The sequence below is a fragment of the Nansenia antarctica genome (genome assembly GCF_963989245.1).
Source record: "Nansenia antarctica genome assembly, chromosome: 5".
NCBI lineage: Eukaryota > Metazoa > Chordata > Actinopteri > Argentiniformes > Microstomatidae > Nansenia > Nansenia antarctica.
The window spans coordinates 24989340-25005806 of record NC_137690.1 but is presented as its reverse complement, the minus strand read 5'-3'; the positions used below and the strand labels follow the sequence as shown (position 1 = coordinate 25005806).

Below are 16467 nucleotides of genomic sequence, written 5' to 3'. Positions count from 1 at the left end.
GAAAGGGAGGAGAGGATGACTGTAGTAACCTATCTCTCTCTGGACTGCACTTATATAGCGCCTTTATCCAAAGCACTTTACAACGGCCTCTCATTCACCCCATTCACGCACACATTCACACTCCAATGGCGGCAAGCTACCATGCAAGGCACCGGCCCGCTCACTGGGAGCAATTTGGGGTTCAGTGTCTTGCCCAAGGACACCTTGACATGTGGCCAGCCGGGGCTCGAACCGCCGATCTGCCAACTTTGCGACCATTAGACGGCTCTACCTCCTGCGCCACAGCCACCCCTCTCTCTCTCTCTCTCTCTCTCTCTCTCTCTCTCTCTCTCTCTCTCTCTCTCTCTACACTACAGATTACATAAACAGACACAGGGAGAGAGACTGAAGGGGAGAAGAGGATGATTGTAGTAACCTCTCTCTCTCTCTCTCTGCCCAGGAAAACAGTAAACTAAACTCAGAGCCTGCACTGAGGCTGTGTGTGCACTCTGGTCTCATCCCCCACACATACAACATCAACACTTTATCACGTTTCTAAAAATAAGCACCACTTCAAAGTCAACGGTATTATTGTGAGTCAGAGCTTCCTTTGCCCTTAGAACTCCAACATTGGTATCTTTGTAAACAGTTAGAGCTTCAACCGACAATTCCAGTGTTGAATAGACTGGGACTTTCCGCAAGGTCCTAAGCCTTGGGCATGATTTGAATACAAACACCAAATGTGTTTACATCAAATGGAGGAACTTACTGAGGAAAAAGCTACATTTGTCACACAGACACTGCCGAGTGATATTTCCTCGCAGCTTAAAGATCTTGCTTGCAGCATAAACCTTTGTTTACTAGACCAAACCTCAACGATGACTCGAAATCTACATTATTAGACTTAATTTTAACAAATAAGGCTAGCAAATATACTAGTGGTGTCTTTGACCTGGGAGTCAGTGATCATTGTCCTGTTGCCTGTGTGAGAGATGTGAGATTTCAAAAGACTACATCTCAGGTGATAACCAAGAGGAACTTCAAACGCTTTGATGCAGAGTTGTTCCTGAAGGAGCTGGATGGCTGCGACTGGGGTTGCGTGAGCTCTCTCGATGTCATTGAGGACGCTCTCGAATCCTTTATATGTACATTTAATTGCGTTGTCGATAGGCATGCCCCTTTTAAAACCACTAGGATAAAAGATAGGGTAGTGCCTTGGTTCACTCATGAGCTATCTACCCTCTTTAATAACAGAAATAGTGCCTGGTCCCGTGCCAGACGTACTGGTGTCCCCCAACACTGGCTATACTTCAGGCAGCTCAGAAATAAGTGCACTTCAGCCGTAAGGAAGGCTAAATCCGAATATTTCCTGAATCTGATAACCACCTCATACTCTAACCCTGCCAAATTCTGGAATGCAATTAATTTGACTAAAAATCGTCCTTCCAGTGCTCTCCCCCTTAGTATTACTGTTAATGACTCTGTGATCTCTGATCCTAGCGACATTCGCCTTGCTTTTAATAAACACTTCTCCGAAGCTGGTCACCTATTTGATAGGTTGTACCCTGGACACCCCTCTATGGTGGTTTCTAATGATACTGCCCTTGTGGACCGTGTCCCCCTTTTTACCTTTCAACCATTTACTTCCGCGGAGGTCCTCAAGGTTTTAGAAACTATTGACCCCAAATCATCCACTGGTGAGGATAAACTAGACTCATTTTTTATCAAATTGGCTGCGCCAATTATCAGCGCGCCGCTAACTTACATTAATTTCCTCTGGTGTATTTCCGTTGGTCTGGAAGTCTGCGCGAGTCATTCCTTTACACAAAGGGGGTGATAGGGCTGATCCGGATAACTATCGACCGATCTCCACTCACCCATGCCTGTCTAAAGCACTTGAGACCTTGGTCAATTCTCAATTGAAACGCTTTCTATCAATCCACTCAACTCTTAGTCCCCATCAATCGGGTTTCAGACCAATCCATAGTACCATCTCTGCTATCACACTTGTAACTAACGACATAGTCTCGGCCTTGGACAAGAGGAACCACTGCGCGGCCCTCTTTGTCGACCTCTCGAAGGCATTTGACACGGTCGATCACCACTTGCTCCTAGAACAGCTATCCGATATTGGATTAGATTTAGGTGCTTGTGCGTGGTTCCATGACTACCTTACCCTCAGGCGTCCGTGTATAAAATCTTCACTTGGCAATTCAGATTTTATAACGGTTACAAAGGGTGTCCCTCAAGGTTCGGTGCTGGGCCCTGTACTTTTTACCATCTATATTAATGAACTGGTATCTTCGCTAACCGGTTGCCACGTCCATTTATATGCCGATGATACCATTCTTTATAGTACAGCAGATTCCCCACATGCTGCTACTATCAACTTGCAGCTAGCCTTTAACTCACTGCAAGACGCCCTCTCGAGGCATAAGCTAGTCCTCAACTCGAAGAAAACGAAATTCATGTTGTTTACTAGGGCTAGAAATGTGGACCTTACAAAGCTTCTTATATCCACAGTTGACGGCTCCTCCATTGAGAGAGTTACCGACTACAAATATCTTGGGCTGTGGTTGGATGAGAAGCTATCATTCAAAACGCATGTCGACGGCCTCGCCTCCAAACTTCGGCAAAAGGTGGGCTTTCTTTACCGTAATCGGTCTAGCTTCCCCTTGCTTTGTAGGAAGAGAGTTGTCGAGGCGGTATTCCTGTCCGTATTAGATTACGGTGATGTTATCTATAGGCATGCAGCTTCATCTACATTGAAACAATTGGACTCAGTTTATCACTCAGCTCTAAGGTTTATGACACTCACCACTGCATACTTTATGACAAGGTTGGCTGGCCTTCTCTTTCTCTGAGGCGCAGTTACCACTGGAACTTGTTAGTTTTTAACCTCATAGGAGCCAACGGACCCACAGGTGGATCCGAAGTGATATAAAGAGCTTACCTCGATCAATTCTCTTCATCGATATCACATTTTGCCACCATTTTTTTTCCGAGACGGTAAACACGGCCTAAGTCACATCCAGTTTTCTCCAACTGAGAATGTGTCATGTCCGGTTTCAACGCCGAATTTCCATACCATTGGTCGGCCAACCCAAAAAAATCCCCCCCCCCCCAAAAAACAAAAACAAATCTGATACATGAGAAAGGTCAAAGGTCAAAGATGGTGCCAAAATATCTCCAAATGGCCTAAACATATAGGTGTCCGCCTAAACATACCTGTACTAAAACAGGTACAAAGTTGCATTTGCTGACATTACTAGCATCGACTTTGGCACAAGTACTAATAAGACCCTGGAGTACTGATTCCTAGATGATTTGGGCTTCGTCATCAGGTTTCCAAGGTGATATTCACTGTAAAAGCTGTTGTTTTTTTAGGCGGAGACTGAATTTGAGATGTTTTATAATGTTCTAGCTCTATTTACTCTGACACAGTAACATAGATTTTGATTCTGACACTTCTACAGCCACCCCACAGGTGTTAGCTTTCATTTGATAACAAGATCATTATGAAGGCCCTTGTGATTGTGGAGATATTCTATATTCACTGTGGGCATGTCATTACGAGCAGAAAACCAGAAAAATGAGGTGGATAAGATCTGGTTGGCCATCTGTGGCAAGCTTCCTCCTTATATCTCATCATTATTAGACTGGAGTCTTGGTACTTATGTGACCAGATCTAATAGTTGGCTTTCTTTTCGGGTTCCGTATGCGCGTTCAGACCTGGGTAAAACAGCCTTTTTTATTGATGCCCCTAATACATGGAACACTCTGCAGCAAACTCTCCGGTTGGAGGTCCTCCCCTCTGCCTCTACCTTTAAACTCCTGATGCAAAAACTGTATTCCAATAATTGCAATTGTTTTTAGTTTTTTCTTTTTTTTCCTTTAATCCTGTCTTGCTAACTGTTTGTTTGCCCATCTATATTAATGATCACTATTCTATTGTACACTCGACGTCACTGTAAATGAGGGTGACCTCAGTGCCTATCGAGTTTTAAATAAAGGTTTGAAATGAGATACCAGTTGTTGTTGAATTACAGAAAAGTCACTTTTGGAAGCCTTTGGAGTAGCACTGTAGCCCACAGATGTGATAACAGAACTAATGCCAGTTGCTGCGAACTTCATAATGAGAAAGCTATTCTCTGCTTAAGGCAACAATATCTAGCTCAAGGTCGGACTGCTTAGAGCAAGACCAGAAGCAAATGCGGAGCACAAGAAAACAGAGGGGATTTACTGGAAGAGAAGCACTCTTGTTTGGAATGGAAAACGCCTGGATTGGAAAATCAATACTTCATACGAGTTTGCAGATTGTATCCAACCTTGAGGAGCTGCGTAACAAATTATGGGACTGGCTTTATGCTGGCAAGGCACGGTAATGGAAGAATCGAACAAACAGGGAAAAATCACAATCAAGGTTTAGGCACCTAATATAGAAACGCTTTTCACTGTAAAACGCCTCTGCCTCTCATCCCCTCTCTGCTACACTTTCACTTTCCATTTTGATTGTACATGGGGCTTATGGTCTCATTCGGAAGTGGAGGTGGAATAAAAATGTGTTGAACTAATTTAGTAACACTGAGGGACTATCTGAGGACTTATTCAAAGGCTCTAGCCTTAGGCCTCGCTGATGACCTCATCCATGGGTGGACATTCTGATGACCTCATCCTTAGATGGACACTTTGATGACCTCATCCATGGGTGGACATTCTGATGACCTCATCCTTAGATGGAAAATCTGATGACATCATTCTTAGGTGGACACTTTAACGACCTCTTCCATAGATGGACACTTTGATGACCTCATCCATGGGTGGACATTCTGATGACCTCATCCTTAGATGGAAAATCTGATGACATCATTCTTAGGTGGACACTTTAACGACCTCATCCATAGGTGGAGACTTTGATGACCTCATCCTTGGGTGGACATTCTGATGACCTCATCCTTAGATGGAAAATCTGATGACATCATTCTTAGGTGGACACTTTAACGACCTCATCCATAGGTGGAGACTTTGATGACCTCATCCTTGGGTGGACATTCTGATGACCTCATCCATAGGTGGACACTTTGATGACCTCATCCTTGGGTGGACAATTTGACGACCTCATCCTTGGGTGGACAATCTGATGACCTCATCCTTGGGTGGACAATCTGATGACCTCATCCTTGGGTGGACACTTTGATGACCTCATCCATAGGTGGACACTCTTATCACTGACTGACAGTTTGGCAAGACGCCATGGCGACGCAAGGTCAGCCCACGTCAATAAAAGACGAAGGAGCATGCACTGCTCTTCGTTAGCCGCTGCCCTTAATGAAGGGTGAGCATCGAATACCACAGGGGAAATTCATTTGATTATCATCCCCTAAACCTCTAAAATGCTAATGATTAACATTCACTACCAGTTAGTACAGTACATGCTGACAATGCATGTACAAAGGCACACAAGCAGAGACAGCGCCATTGATCCAGGTCTGTGTGACTTGCATCATAATTACTAATGATACAGTATATGAAATCATAATCATAATCATCAATATCTTCATCATCATCACGTCCACCTATTTTCCTGCTGAGTAATATGAACGTGATCTTTTTTGCATCTGCACATCTACGCAGGCTCTGTACCTTCCACCTCTGTTGTGTGTTACCTTGTTGTGCTTCTCTAGTCTGTACCTGTGTTCTCTAGTCTGTACCTGTGTTCTCTAGTCTGTACCTGTGTTCTCTAGTCTGTACCTGTGTCCTCCAGCTAGCCTGTGCCTGTGTCCTCCAGCTAGCCTGTGCCTGTGTCCTCCAGCTAGCCTGTACCTGTGTTCTCCAGCTAGCCTGTGCCTGTGTCCTCCAGCTAGCCTGTGCCTGTGTCCTCCAGCTAGCCTGTACCTGTGTTCTCCAGCTAGCCTGTACCTGTGTCCTCCAGCTAGCCTGTACCAGTGTTCTCCAGCTCTCTGAGGAGCCTCTGGGAGTGGTCCCATGGGAGTGGAGTGGCAAAGTTCAATGACAGACAGCCTAGACACTCTCAATCACTATTAAAAAAAAACATGACCAGATCCAGGGGAGTGAGTGTGTGTGTGTATGTGCAACTGTAAGTGTGTATGCCAGCGTGTGGTGTGATTTACAGTGTTCAGGGCTCTCAGAGGGGTGTTGCTCATGTCATGGCGGACTCCTCCTCAAGGTTAATCTCCAAATGCAGTATGAGGTCTGGCAACCAGAGAGAAGCTAATGGCCTCTGCACCAATCTTTCTACAGTGGCGTCACAACAGCAGACTTCACTAGAATAAGGCTCGGACGGACTCATGATCAACATACCGTGGCTTAGTGTGCAACCATTTAGAACGACAAACTAGGTTACCGTAAAATGGCTCAGGTACAAAACAGTCTCTGCTCTCCTACTTGTCTACTCCAATACGCTCTGACATTCATCAGGGCATTACATCACGTGACGGTCACTGTTTTGTTTGTGAAAAACCCTGTCCTTTATTCACTGTTCCTAATTTATTCCTTCTACCCAACAGTTAATGAAATCAAAGTCATACCTGCATTAAATCAACATGTCCTCCCCACCCATTTAAAATGACAAACCTCATTAGCTGCAGACCGCCAGCGGCATAGAATTTGGTCTCATTTCTGATGAATAGATGTTTAATTTTAGCAACGCCTTTGATGTGGATCAGGCTGGCGTTGGAGGCACATTTGCATGTTGTTCTCCTACTGTTCCACAATGACAATGGAGAACAGAACCCAGAGACAGAGAAAGAGAGAGAGAGAGGGGTGAGGTGAAGTGAGAACGTATTCATCTTATGGGGGAGATGTGATTACATAACTTGGGAGAGTATTTTCATAGCAGTCATTTCAAGAAACGCTTTGTTCACATTAAATGTACATTTTTCCAACAACCGCACCCGTCTTAACCCAATCACGGCGGCAGTATATGTGCAATAAAGTTTTCAAACAAGACATCGTCATCATTTCAGCTCCCTAACAGTACTGTATTAACCACGACTATTCATCCATCTAGTAGATTTCATTGCCGAATACCGCAGCTCACATAAACTCGAAAGAGAAATGTCTTGAAATGCTAGTAAATCCTGTTCGGGTCACCTTGGTCGTAAAATGTCTTCGGTTCAAGAGCCAAGTTCCTAGAGTTGGATAGTTGACGGTGATGGAGATGGAGAGGGGAGCGCAGGGGGGTGACGGTTGCAGCAGACAAATCCTGCTTGTAATTGAGAGTAACAAGAGAGGCGATGTTCTCTGCTGTTAACCTGCTAACTGCTCCTGTCATTTCTCTCCTGTTGGGTGCCCTGCCCCATCGTTTCTCCTTGTCCTCCAAACCCACACGTCACATTCCTATAAGCTTTAACTTACGATTAATGTGTCCTCCTCCCCCTAAAAAGCGTGCGTCGCCTTTTGCGTTCTGCTACTGTCAGGTCTTATCACATTTGTTAGAGAGAGCAAGATCGATTGTCCTCTCCACACCTTTTACTTCAACAGCCATTAGAATCAATGGAGCTGTTTTTTCTTCTGACTCTTCTGAAGGGTTGAGTACAGCTTTTCTGTTTAGACTATGTGTATGTAACTGGATTTCACATACCCACAGCAATAGCATACACGGGCGCAGCATTTTCAGCAAAACAGTTAGTCATTTCTCATTGCTTTCACACAAAATGCAAATGTTAAGCACCTTTGTGCAAAACAGTTAACACAAGTCTCTAAATGAGACACTTATTGAGTAAGTGTTCTTACTGTGAGTTTTCTTACAGCTTTGTTTTCATTTCAAAGTTGACTAACCTGCAGATGCATATTGATTGTTCCTATTTAGTGTGTCATAAATGAAATAAACAAAATCAACGGTGGATTGAATTTTTCATTAGATGGCAAATTATACTGTCTTGATGCAGATTTTCTTTTGTGGCTTTTATTCACATTGGTGATTTGGCAAGTGTGTTAACTGCTTAAGGGAAGGTGTTAACTGTTTTGAAAAGTCAAATACTGTTTCAAGAATTGTGCTCAAGCAACGAGAACATCTATAATGACAAAATGAGAACCTAAAAGTAACCATGATGTGACCCTCCGATCCATCAGCCAGGAGAGTGTGTGTGTGTGCAGCAGACGGGACAGTTCACCACCGGGACAGCACAGGGACAGAGACAGCAGATAGAATCTACTCAGAGAATAAGTGAGTGTGTGTGTGTGTGTTTGTATGTGTGGGTATGTCTGTCTATGTGTTTTTCTGTGTGTGTGTGTGTGTGTGTGTGTGTGTGTGTGTGTGTATGTATGTCTGTCTATGTGTGTGTGTGTGTGTGTGTGTGTGTGTATGTCTGTCTATGTTAGTGTGTGTGTGTGTGTGTGTGTGTGTGTGTGTGTGTGTGTGTGTGTGTGTGCGTGCCTGTGTGATGCTCAGGTGTCCATGAGGTTAATTGGAATGGAAGATTTAATCAGCAGATAGGCCATCAGTCAGGGAGGGGAAGTCTGTGCTGATGTCAGTGGGAACGACTCCTGATGGCCCTCTCTAATGCTTAAAGGCTCATAGACTGATAGGAATGTGTGTGTGTGTGTGTGTGTGTGTGTGTGTGTGTGTGTGTGTGTGTGCGTGTGTGTGTGTATGGGCTCTTCACGCGTAACAAAAACCAAAGTAATAGTATACAATTTGACTCACCCTTCCTAATGCAGCTGTGGCCCGAGCTGAAGACGGTCTGCGACAAGGAGAAGAGAAGAAAAGAGCATATCACATGATAAACAAGCAGCAGGAATCACAGACAAACCATGACATCCTTGACAACCATATCTAAAAAAACAACAACAAAAAAACACCCAAAAAGCCTGTGATGAAGGACAGACGCATCGCTGACTGTCAAATAGGAATGAAACTGTTTGTGAAAACCAAAACAGCACCACCTCAGGCGCTCCCCTCAGAGCCACAGGCGCAAGGCAACGTGAGCGTAATGAAGTGTGGAACTAAAAGCCACCTTGCAGGATTTTCCGAGGGGGGAATGCACCAGGGGGAATTTATACCTCCCAGGGTTCTCAATCAACCCCAACTCCATTAAGGCTTGAGAGAGAGAGAGAGAGAGAGAGAGAGAGAGAGAGAGAGAGAGAGAGAGAGAGAGAGAGAGAGAGAGGGGGGGGGGAGGGGGAGAGAGAGGGGGGGAGAGAGAGAGAGAGAGAGAGGGGGGGGGGAGAGAGAGAGAGAGAGAGAGAGAGAGAGAGAGAGAGAGAGAAAGAGAGAGAGAGAGTGAAAATCTTGCTCAAGAAAAGAGCAGAGAATTAACTGCTCTATACAACAATGAGGCTGCCATGCTCTGCCTCAGATGACTCCTACTACACATGAGGAAACAGCACTGTCAGATGCACAAAAGAGGACCAGTGGTAATTTCACTGGAGTTTTTTTTTTATGCCTGACAATAATACCATTGTTTTGCGACCGTTCTATGAAATGCTAAAGGAGCGTGCATGATTGAAAGGATGAAGATTACAAAAAAAAGAAAAACTCTTTAATGTCCATGCCAGCCTTTTCGTTAAAAACCTAATTAAGTCTGCATGACTGAATAGATTCTGACTAGAAAGGAACCCTTATAGAACACTTTTCTGCTCAGTGATATAAGGGCATTCAGAGCAGCTATGCCTTGTCAATTCCAAGACGGCAAAGAGGGAATGAACTGGAGTGAAAAAACGGAGGAAGGAGCTCACGCTGGTGGAATACAGACTACTGTCCACCCATGAGGAAAAAAGTGATCCCTACAAAAAGTAATATTACAGAATAGTTAATATTCTCATAGCATTCCAAACTGTATAGAAGAGTTCTAATTCTATTACAATTCTATAAAAGTCTCCTCCGTGTTTGATGATCACTGACATTTTCGGTCAAGAGACCTCTGCTCCAGAGTAAAAAAAGAAAAGAAGGAATTCTCTTCGTAGCAAATCAGGAGGTAGATTTCCAGCTTGCGGCCCTCACCGTGTGGTGTTGATGGTGCTGGTGGTGCTGGTGGCGTTGGTGCTGGCTGTGGTCTCTGCGATGGTCGGGCTGCTGATCCACTTGGTCTCGTCGACGGCAGTGCGAGCGTGGGGCAGCCGGCCCACGTCCTTTACCCTCACCAGCAGGTGGCGACAGGACTTCAGGATGTGCACCGCCTCGTCATGGGCGATGGTTACGAAGCTCCGGCCGTTCACCTCTAGGATCTGGTCACCCACCTGTAGAGCGGGGAGAGGGGGGGGTGAGTATACTCTTGTGGGTTATGTAGAACCTGAGTACCTGAATCTTGAGTTCCATTCAGAGTCCTCTGTCGAAAGGGTTCAACATGGAGCCGAGAAGGGTTCTACAACGCTACAGGGACGATTGGAGAACCCTTTTTTGATACTAACTAGAACCTTTTTTTTATAAGAGTGTATACTGGCAGTCTGGCACAGAGGAAATGTGCGTTCACAGTCTCTCACACACACACACACACACACACACACACACACACACACACACATAGACACACAGACACATGGGCACACACACACACATGCACAAAAACACACCCACACACACATACACACACACGCACGCACAAATGCACATCCATATTATGTACACAACACCAGTTTCACAGTACCGGTACTCATTTACACTACACTGCTTCAGCCAGTGTTCAAACGTTGTAACGTTGAAGAACCTATTCTTACTCAATAGAGAAGAGTCTTCTTTTTTTTTTTAAGTAATTTTTTCTGAGTGGGACAGTCCCACTCATATTTTTCATTTTATTGATAGGTATAGTAGAGATTTAGACAGGAAGGATGTGTGAGAGAGAGAGGAGGGATGACATGCCCTAACCCTTAACCCGCTACGCCACCTAAGCGCCCCTGAGAAGAGTCTTCTAACAGCCGCATTCCCACAGAAAGGTTTAGCCAATCACCACCAATCAGACAGTTCCTAGACACAGGAGGGGTGTTGTGGCCCAAACAAACAGCAAGCGGTGAAAAAAGAGGTCAGTGATGAGAGACAGGGAAATCTATATCACCAACATTCTTCATAAGATGATGTTCTCTCAGAGGGAACAACAATCAATGCTTATTACCCCGGAGTCCATTATTCTAATACACAGACGAAAGCACAGACGTGGTTATTTCAAATCAATGTCCTCCTTCGTTGATTATGCCCGGTCGTACTCAGTGAGACGTTTATGAGACGTAGATGAGCTTTGATTTGAGCCTGTCAAACTATGAGGAGGAAATATGAACTATAAGGTGGCATAAGCATCTTTGGATCGGCATGTTTTAGTATCGATAGTACTTAGATAGAGTAATGATCATAAAGGTATTCATTAAGCAGCAAATCTCACTGAGCAAATCTCTATGATTAGGGTGTCAAAGTTATTTGCCATCTTTCAAAAGTGCAGTAGAGGGGAGGCTGATGGAGGTAGAAATCGGAGGACCGGCTCATTATACTGTAAGGCAGGGAATGGAATTAGAAATGGTATCAAACAGACCTGTTTCACAGCATTCTTTATTCCATTCATTACAATGAGCCCCATCCTCAGATTTCTACCTCCACCAGCCTCCCCTGGTGGACACTCACCAGTGGAGGCAGAAATCAGAGGACGGGCTCATTGTAAATGCAGAGAATGGAACGACGGTCGAGAGTTGAAGGAGAAGGAGTAGAACTACGGGAGGAGCTCAGGAAGCACAATACGACCCATTACAAGACTCTGTGGCTTTACACCAGGACTTCTTTTATTGACCTGTTCTCTTTCTAGGAGAGAAAGCACGGGGGAGAAATTAGTTATCGACTTCTGCCCCCAAACTATCTCCCGCCTCTTAACACCACTACATTTATATGAGGTAGGATCAGCTTGAGGGAAAACTCCATCATTACTGGGGGAGAGAAAGGGTCGGATTTTCTCCCCGTTTAAGGCCCCCGGGGGTGTGGTGAGTGTGGAGGTGAGACGGGGGTCACTGTACTTTCCACGAGGGTGCACGTTCTGTAGTAATTCGTCACATCCTCGGCCCACCTGTCCAACAAGACAGTATGGAAGCCCCTCCATGGGCGGTATGGAAGCCCCTCCTCCGTATAACTCAACCGCCAGTCAATACGACGGAAACCACCTGAGTCGCGTTTCATCGATCATTCGTCGTGAAGCGAGACATCAAATGGCTCTGCGTCAGCTGGGGGGGAGAGGAGCAAATTGTCCTTCCTTGTCCTTTATTCAGAGAGAGGGCAAGCTGCTATTTTCGGAGGCAGTCGGACGGCTTTTGATGGTCTCCAGGTGGTCGGGGACAAGAAAAAAGGTAAATGTGCAATCTCCCGCAGAGTGAGGCACTGGCGGTAACAATAAGCAACCCGACGACGTTCTCCGGAGTGATCCTGTTTCTAGAGACAGACACATCTGGTGGCTAGCCGTCTGAGAAGCAGGGCTGGATGAGAGTGCGTCAGAGCCCCAGGGGGAGTGACTCTAATTAGAGCCCGCACCAGGAGACCCAGAAGGGGGACGGCTGCAGGCCTCATCCGTCACACAGCACAACAGCTGGATCTGGATTGGCAGGGTCCCCTCATTAAAAGGCTGAGACCTGCTAGCCCCCCCCCCCCCGCCCCGCACACACACACACACACACACACACACACACACACACAGTGGTGGTCTAGTGAGTTGGACTTGTGATCGGAAGGTTGTGAGTTCAAATCCCGCCTGAAACCACACCACTACTAGTGTGCCCTTGAGTAAGGCACTTTGCCCTCAGTTACTCCAGGGGGAATGTCCCTGTAATTCGTAATTGTAAGTCGCTTTGGACTAAAGGCGTCTGCTAAATGGCAAAATTATTGAATTAAAAATTACACACACACAGACATCATCACTCTCAGAGGTGGGATGACTAAGATGTCTTTAGAAAAGGTTTATCCTCTATCAGAGGACAGAAGAGAGGAGAGGAGAGGGGAAGGGAGAAGAGAAGTGAGAGGGGAGGGGAGGGAAGGGGAAGGGGAAAGGGGATGGGGAAGGGGAGGAGAGGAGAGGAGAGGAGAGGAGAGGAGAGGAGAGGAGAGGAGAGGAGAGGAGCGGCTAGGAGAGGAGAGGAGAGGAGAGGACAGGACAGGAGAGGAGAGGAGCGGCTAGGAGAGGAGAGAAGAGGAGCGGCGAGGAGAGGAGAGGAGAGGAGAGTAGAGGAGAGGAGAGGACCTTTATGGTAGGGTCTAATGCGATGGGTCTATGAGAGAAATATTTCCATTAATTGCATTTCCTCAGACACTCCAACAGCTTCCATAGCCAAGTTCTGAGCCATGATGACATGATTAATGAAGTAATTAACTCAAACTGTATTACACTGTTAAACCAAATGAGCGATGGAATTTGACCTGTTTCGATTATCATAATGGCGCAATAATGCATCAGCATTCACCACCCTGTAGAGGGTAGTAGGCTCCCACCTTGCTGTAACACTGCGTATTGGCCTCTGCCCTTTGAAGCTGTAATGACTTTCCCCCCCCATAAAGAAACAGATATTCATGATTTAAGGCCCGTATAAATATAAACAAGATACCCCTCGCATTCAAGGTATCAGGAGTACGTGCAAAATGTATCAAACGTCTCATTAATGCTCAGACAGATGCCTTGGGAGTCGATCACTTGCATGGCTGGCTGCTGAGATGCTGGTACATACCGAGAGAAACTAAACTCCAACTGTACTCTGAAACAACAGTTCTATATCTGGCTGCTCTCCATTAGACTTAACAGAGATAGCCGATGGACCCCCGGGCCGAGGTGAGAGAGATTAGAGAGGAAGAGAGAGAGAGAGAGAGAGAGAGAGAGAGAGAGAGAGAGAGAGAGAGAGAGAGAGAGACAGAGAGGGAGAGAGAGAGAGAGAGAGAGAGAGGGAGAGAGAGAGAGAGATAAACAAAGGCAAGCGAGACAAGCAAGACATCTCCATTTGTTGCCTCATCTCTATTATTATTATTTTTCACTTATGTTTTTGTCTGTTTTTGACCTCGCACTTTGTTTATTGTTATGCCCCACCAGATCAAAGCAAAGTCCTTGTATGTGAACTGAATCTGAATCTGTTTCTGATTTCTGACAGACCAGACAGCACGCTAACATTCCAGGTGGGCGTCAGAAAAGACACAAACCTGTGTTGTTCTTCTCTGTTGAACTGTGAATACACCGCGGCAGTGCAATGAACCTATTGAGGCAGATCATTGAACAGACACCAATCTGAGAGGTGTGATGGGAGAAGTTTGGAGAAAATGTCCAGTCTCTTTCTTCTGGTCTCCCTCTTCTCTTGTCTTCCCCCCCTCCTCCTCCACCACCTCCACCACCTCCACCACCTCCTCCTCCTCCTTTCATTTGTCCTCCCTAGTGTCCAGGCTGTCATCGGTACCACCTAGCTGGTGGAGTGTTTCCCCCCTGCAGGACACACACTGGGCTGGTAGGGTGCCTGACCTTTCTCCTCTGCTCTGACTAAACCCAGCCAGCTGGAGTGCAGAAAGGCATCCTTCATCTTTCTGAAGAAAAAGCTGCCGACATGTCAAACGTCCGTTCAATCACTGAATGTTTGGATTTAAAAGTCAGAAGAAAAAAAATGTCAGAAAAAAAATATTCTGAATAAAAGTCTGAACCTTTTTTTTCAGACTTTTATTCAGAAGTATTTTTTTTCAGACTTTTATTCAGAAGTTTTTTTTCTCCAGTTCTCAGGAATAAGAACATTCCTAACGGAGGTTGGGATGTGTCGAAGTGGACCGACACAGAGTAGATTAGAAAGGGAAAAACAAACCCGGATAATCACAGTAATGCTTAACGACATGCTGTCATGAGTCATATTGTTGACAAGCAGAGGGATCTCTAATCCAGCCTCAAATCCAGATTAAACACAGAACAGACTGAGGATGAATTCAATTGAGGGACTCTTAATATTGGCGGAGGTTGTCGGACGGGTACCTTGAGTGTGCCGGCGTCTGCGGCTGAGCCAGGGTCCACTCCTGTGATGTAGATCCCCAGGCCGTACTCCGCCCCGCCTCGGATCATCAGGCCCAGGGAACGCCCGTCATCCAGGTTCAGGTTCACCTGGTGGGTGCACACGCACGCAAGCACGCACGCACACACACACACACACACACACACACACACACACACACACACAATCACACACACAATCATGCACACACACACACACACACACACACACACACACACACACTAAATAAACCGGTACATCAGATGAAGACATGCTTAACACTTCCACACACATAATACGTCTCTACTATCTACCGTAACCTAACTAGGGCCAAGAGTCTTCCCTGGGCAAGGCACATGACAAAATAGAAGCCCTGGCCCCTATACGGTATAAATGACTGTGTATCTCAGAGGTGCCAAAGCGACATCAATCATTCCCACACAAGAAGATAAATGCCCAAAGGAGAGGGAACAAAGCTTCATATCCTCTGGGAAGCAACACATCAAATCCTTGTCTGACATCTCTATGGCAGTAACAGGGTCTTAGGCTCTCATCCAGGGAAGGTAAGTCACTTTCCCCACCTTTTAATGGAATACAGTTCAAGCCAATCCCAAGGCCAATCCCAAATACAGGGGGGGGGGGGATTAAGCAGTTAGCAATTTTGACCTGGAATACATTTAGCTCCCCGCTATTCCTACTGTTTATTTAGTGAGAATAAATCTGCTTTGAAGCACCCTGGAGGCTTTGTGCACCCATCATCAGAGGTCCATTGAAACCTGCAGTGCCGTGCACCACTGCTGCCTCTCCCTGCCTGCCTGCTGGATGGCAATTATGCTGCACTTTCACATCAATAGACGAGAGAGAAGAAGAATATATACTTTATTGATCCCTGAGGGGAAATTATCATTCTTGCACCCCGTCTCCCAAGACAACACAGACACATGCACACTCCCAGGGAGAACAGAGCTCTGAGCGCAGCGTCAGCCCCCGTCAGGCACCCCTGGAGCAATTGGGGGTTAAGTGCCTTGCTCAAGGGCACAACGGCAGTGAGTAGGATACCTTAGATGCCAGCAACCCTACAGTCACCAGCTCGCCTCCGTCTCCCTCCTGGGGTGGGGGTCAAACCAGCGACCTACCGATTGCTGGCCGGCCGCTCTAACCTCTAGGCTACCTGCCTGTTACAAGGGGTGGTGTGTGCAGCGAACCCAGGTGTGGTGCAGGACAAAGTGACGACAGCAGGCAGCGGTTGGACAACTAAGGACACTTTACTAAAACAGACAGAAACCTAACATGAAAGCCACAAGAAGAAACCGTCTACCTGTGCTAAGCAAAACAGAAGCCCCACAGGGAGAATGCTGCTCAAAACCGGTGCAAATACTGTAGACCGGACTGGCACCAGGTTCTACCCAGAACCACCGGCTAGAGCAGCTCACAACTCCCTGTGCAAGGCAGACTAATAATAAAGCAGGAGCTTACACAGAACAAACAAGGAGATCGACCAGGGGGCCGTTCCACTAAAGGTGGCTCAGGATATCGGCGATTGAAATAAATGCGGCG

At 46.1% G+C, this 16467-nt stretch overlaps 1 protein-coding gene across 1 annotated transcript in view; it reads right to left on the bottom strand.

Moving 5' to 3' along the window:
* The window catches only part of whrnb (whirlin b), a gene marked incomplete at both ends in the record, with an annotated part of 40087 nt that overhangs the window by 9500 nt on the left and 14120 nt on the right, over nucleotides 1–16467 (bottom strand). The window contains 3 exons of the mRNA XM_080531510.1: nucleotides 8648–8684; nucleotides 9944–10179; nucleotides 14895–15020. Coding sequence (XP_080387636.1) covers nucleotides 8648–8684; nucleotides 9944–10179; nucleotides 14895–15020 — 399 coding nt within the window. The remainder of the gene's footprint in view (nucleotides 1–8647; nucleotides 8685–9943; nucleotides 10180–14894; nucleotides 15021–16467) is intronic.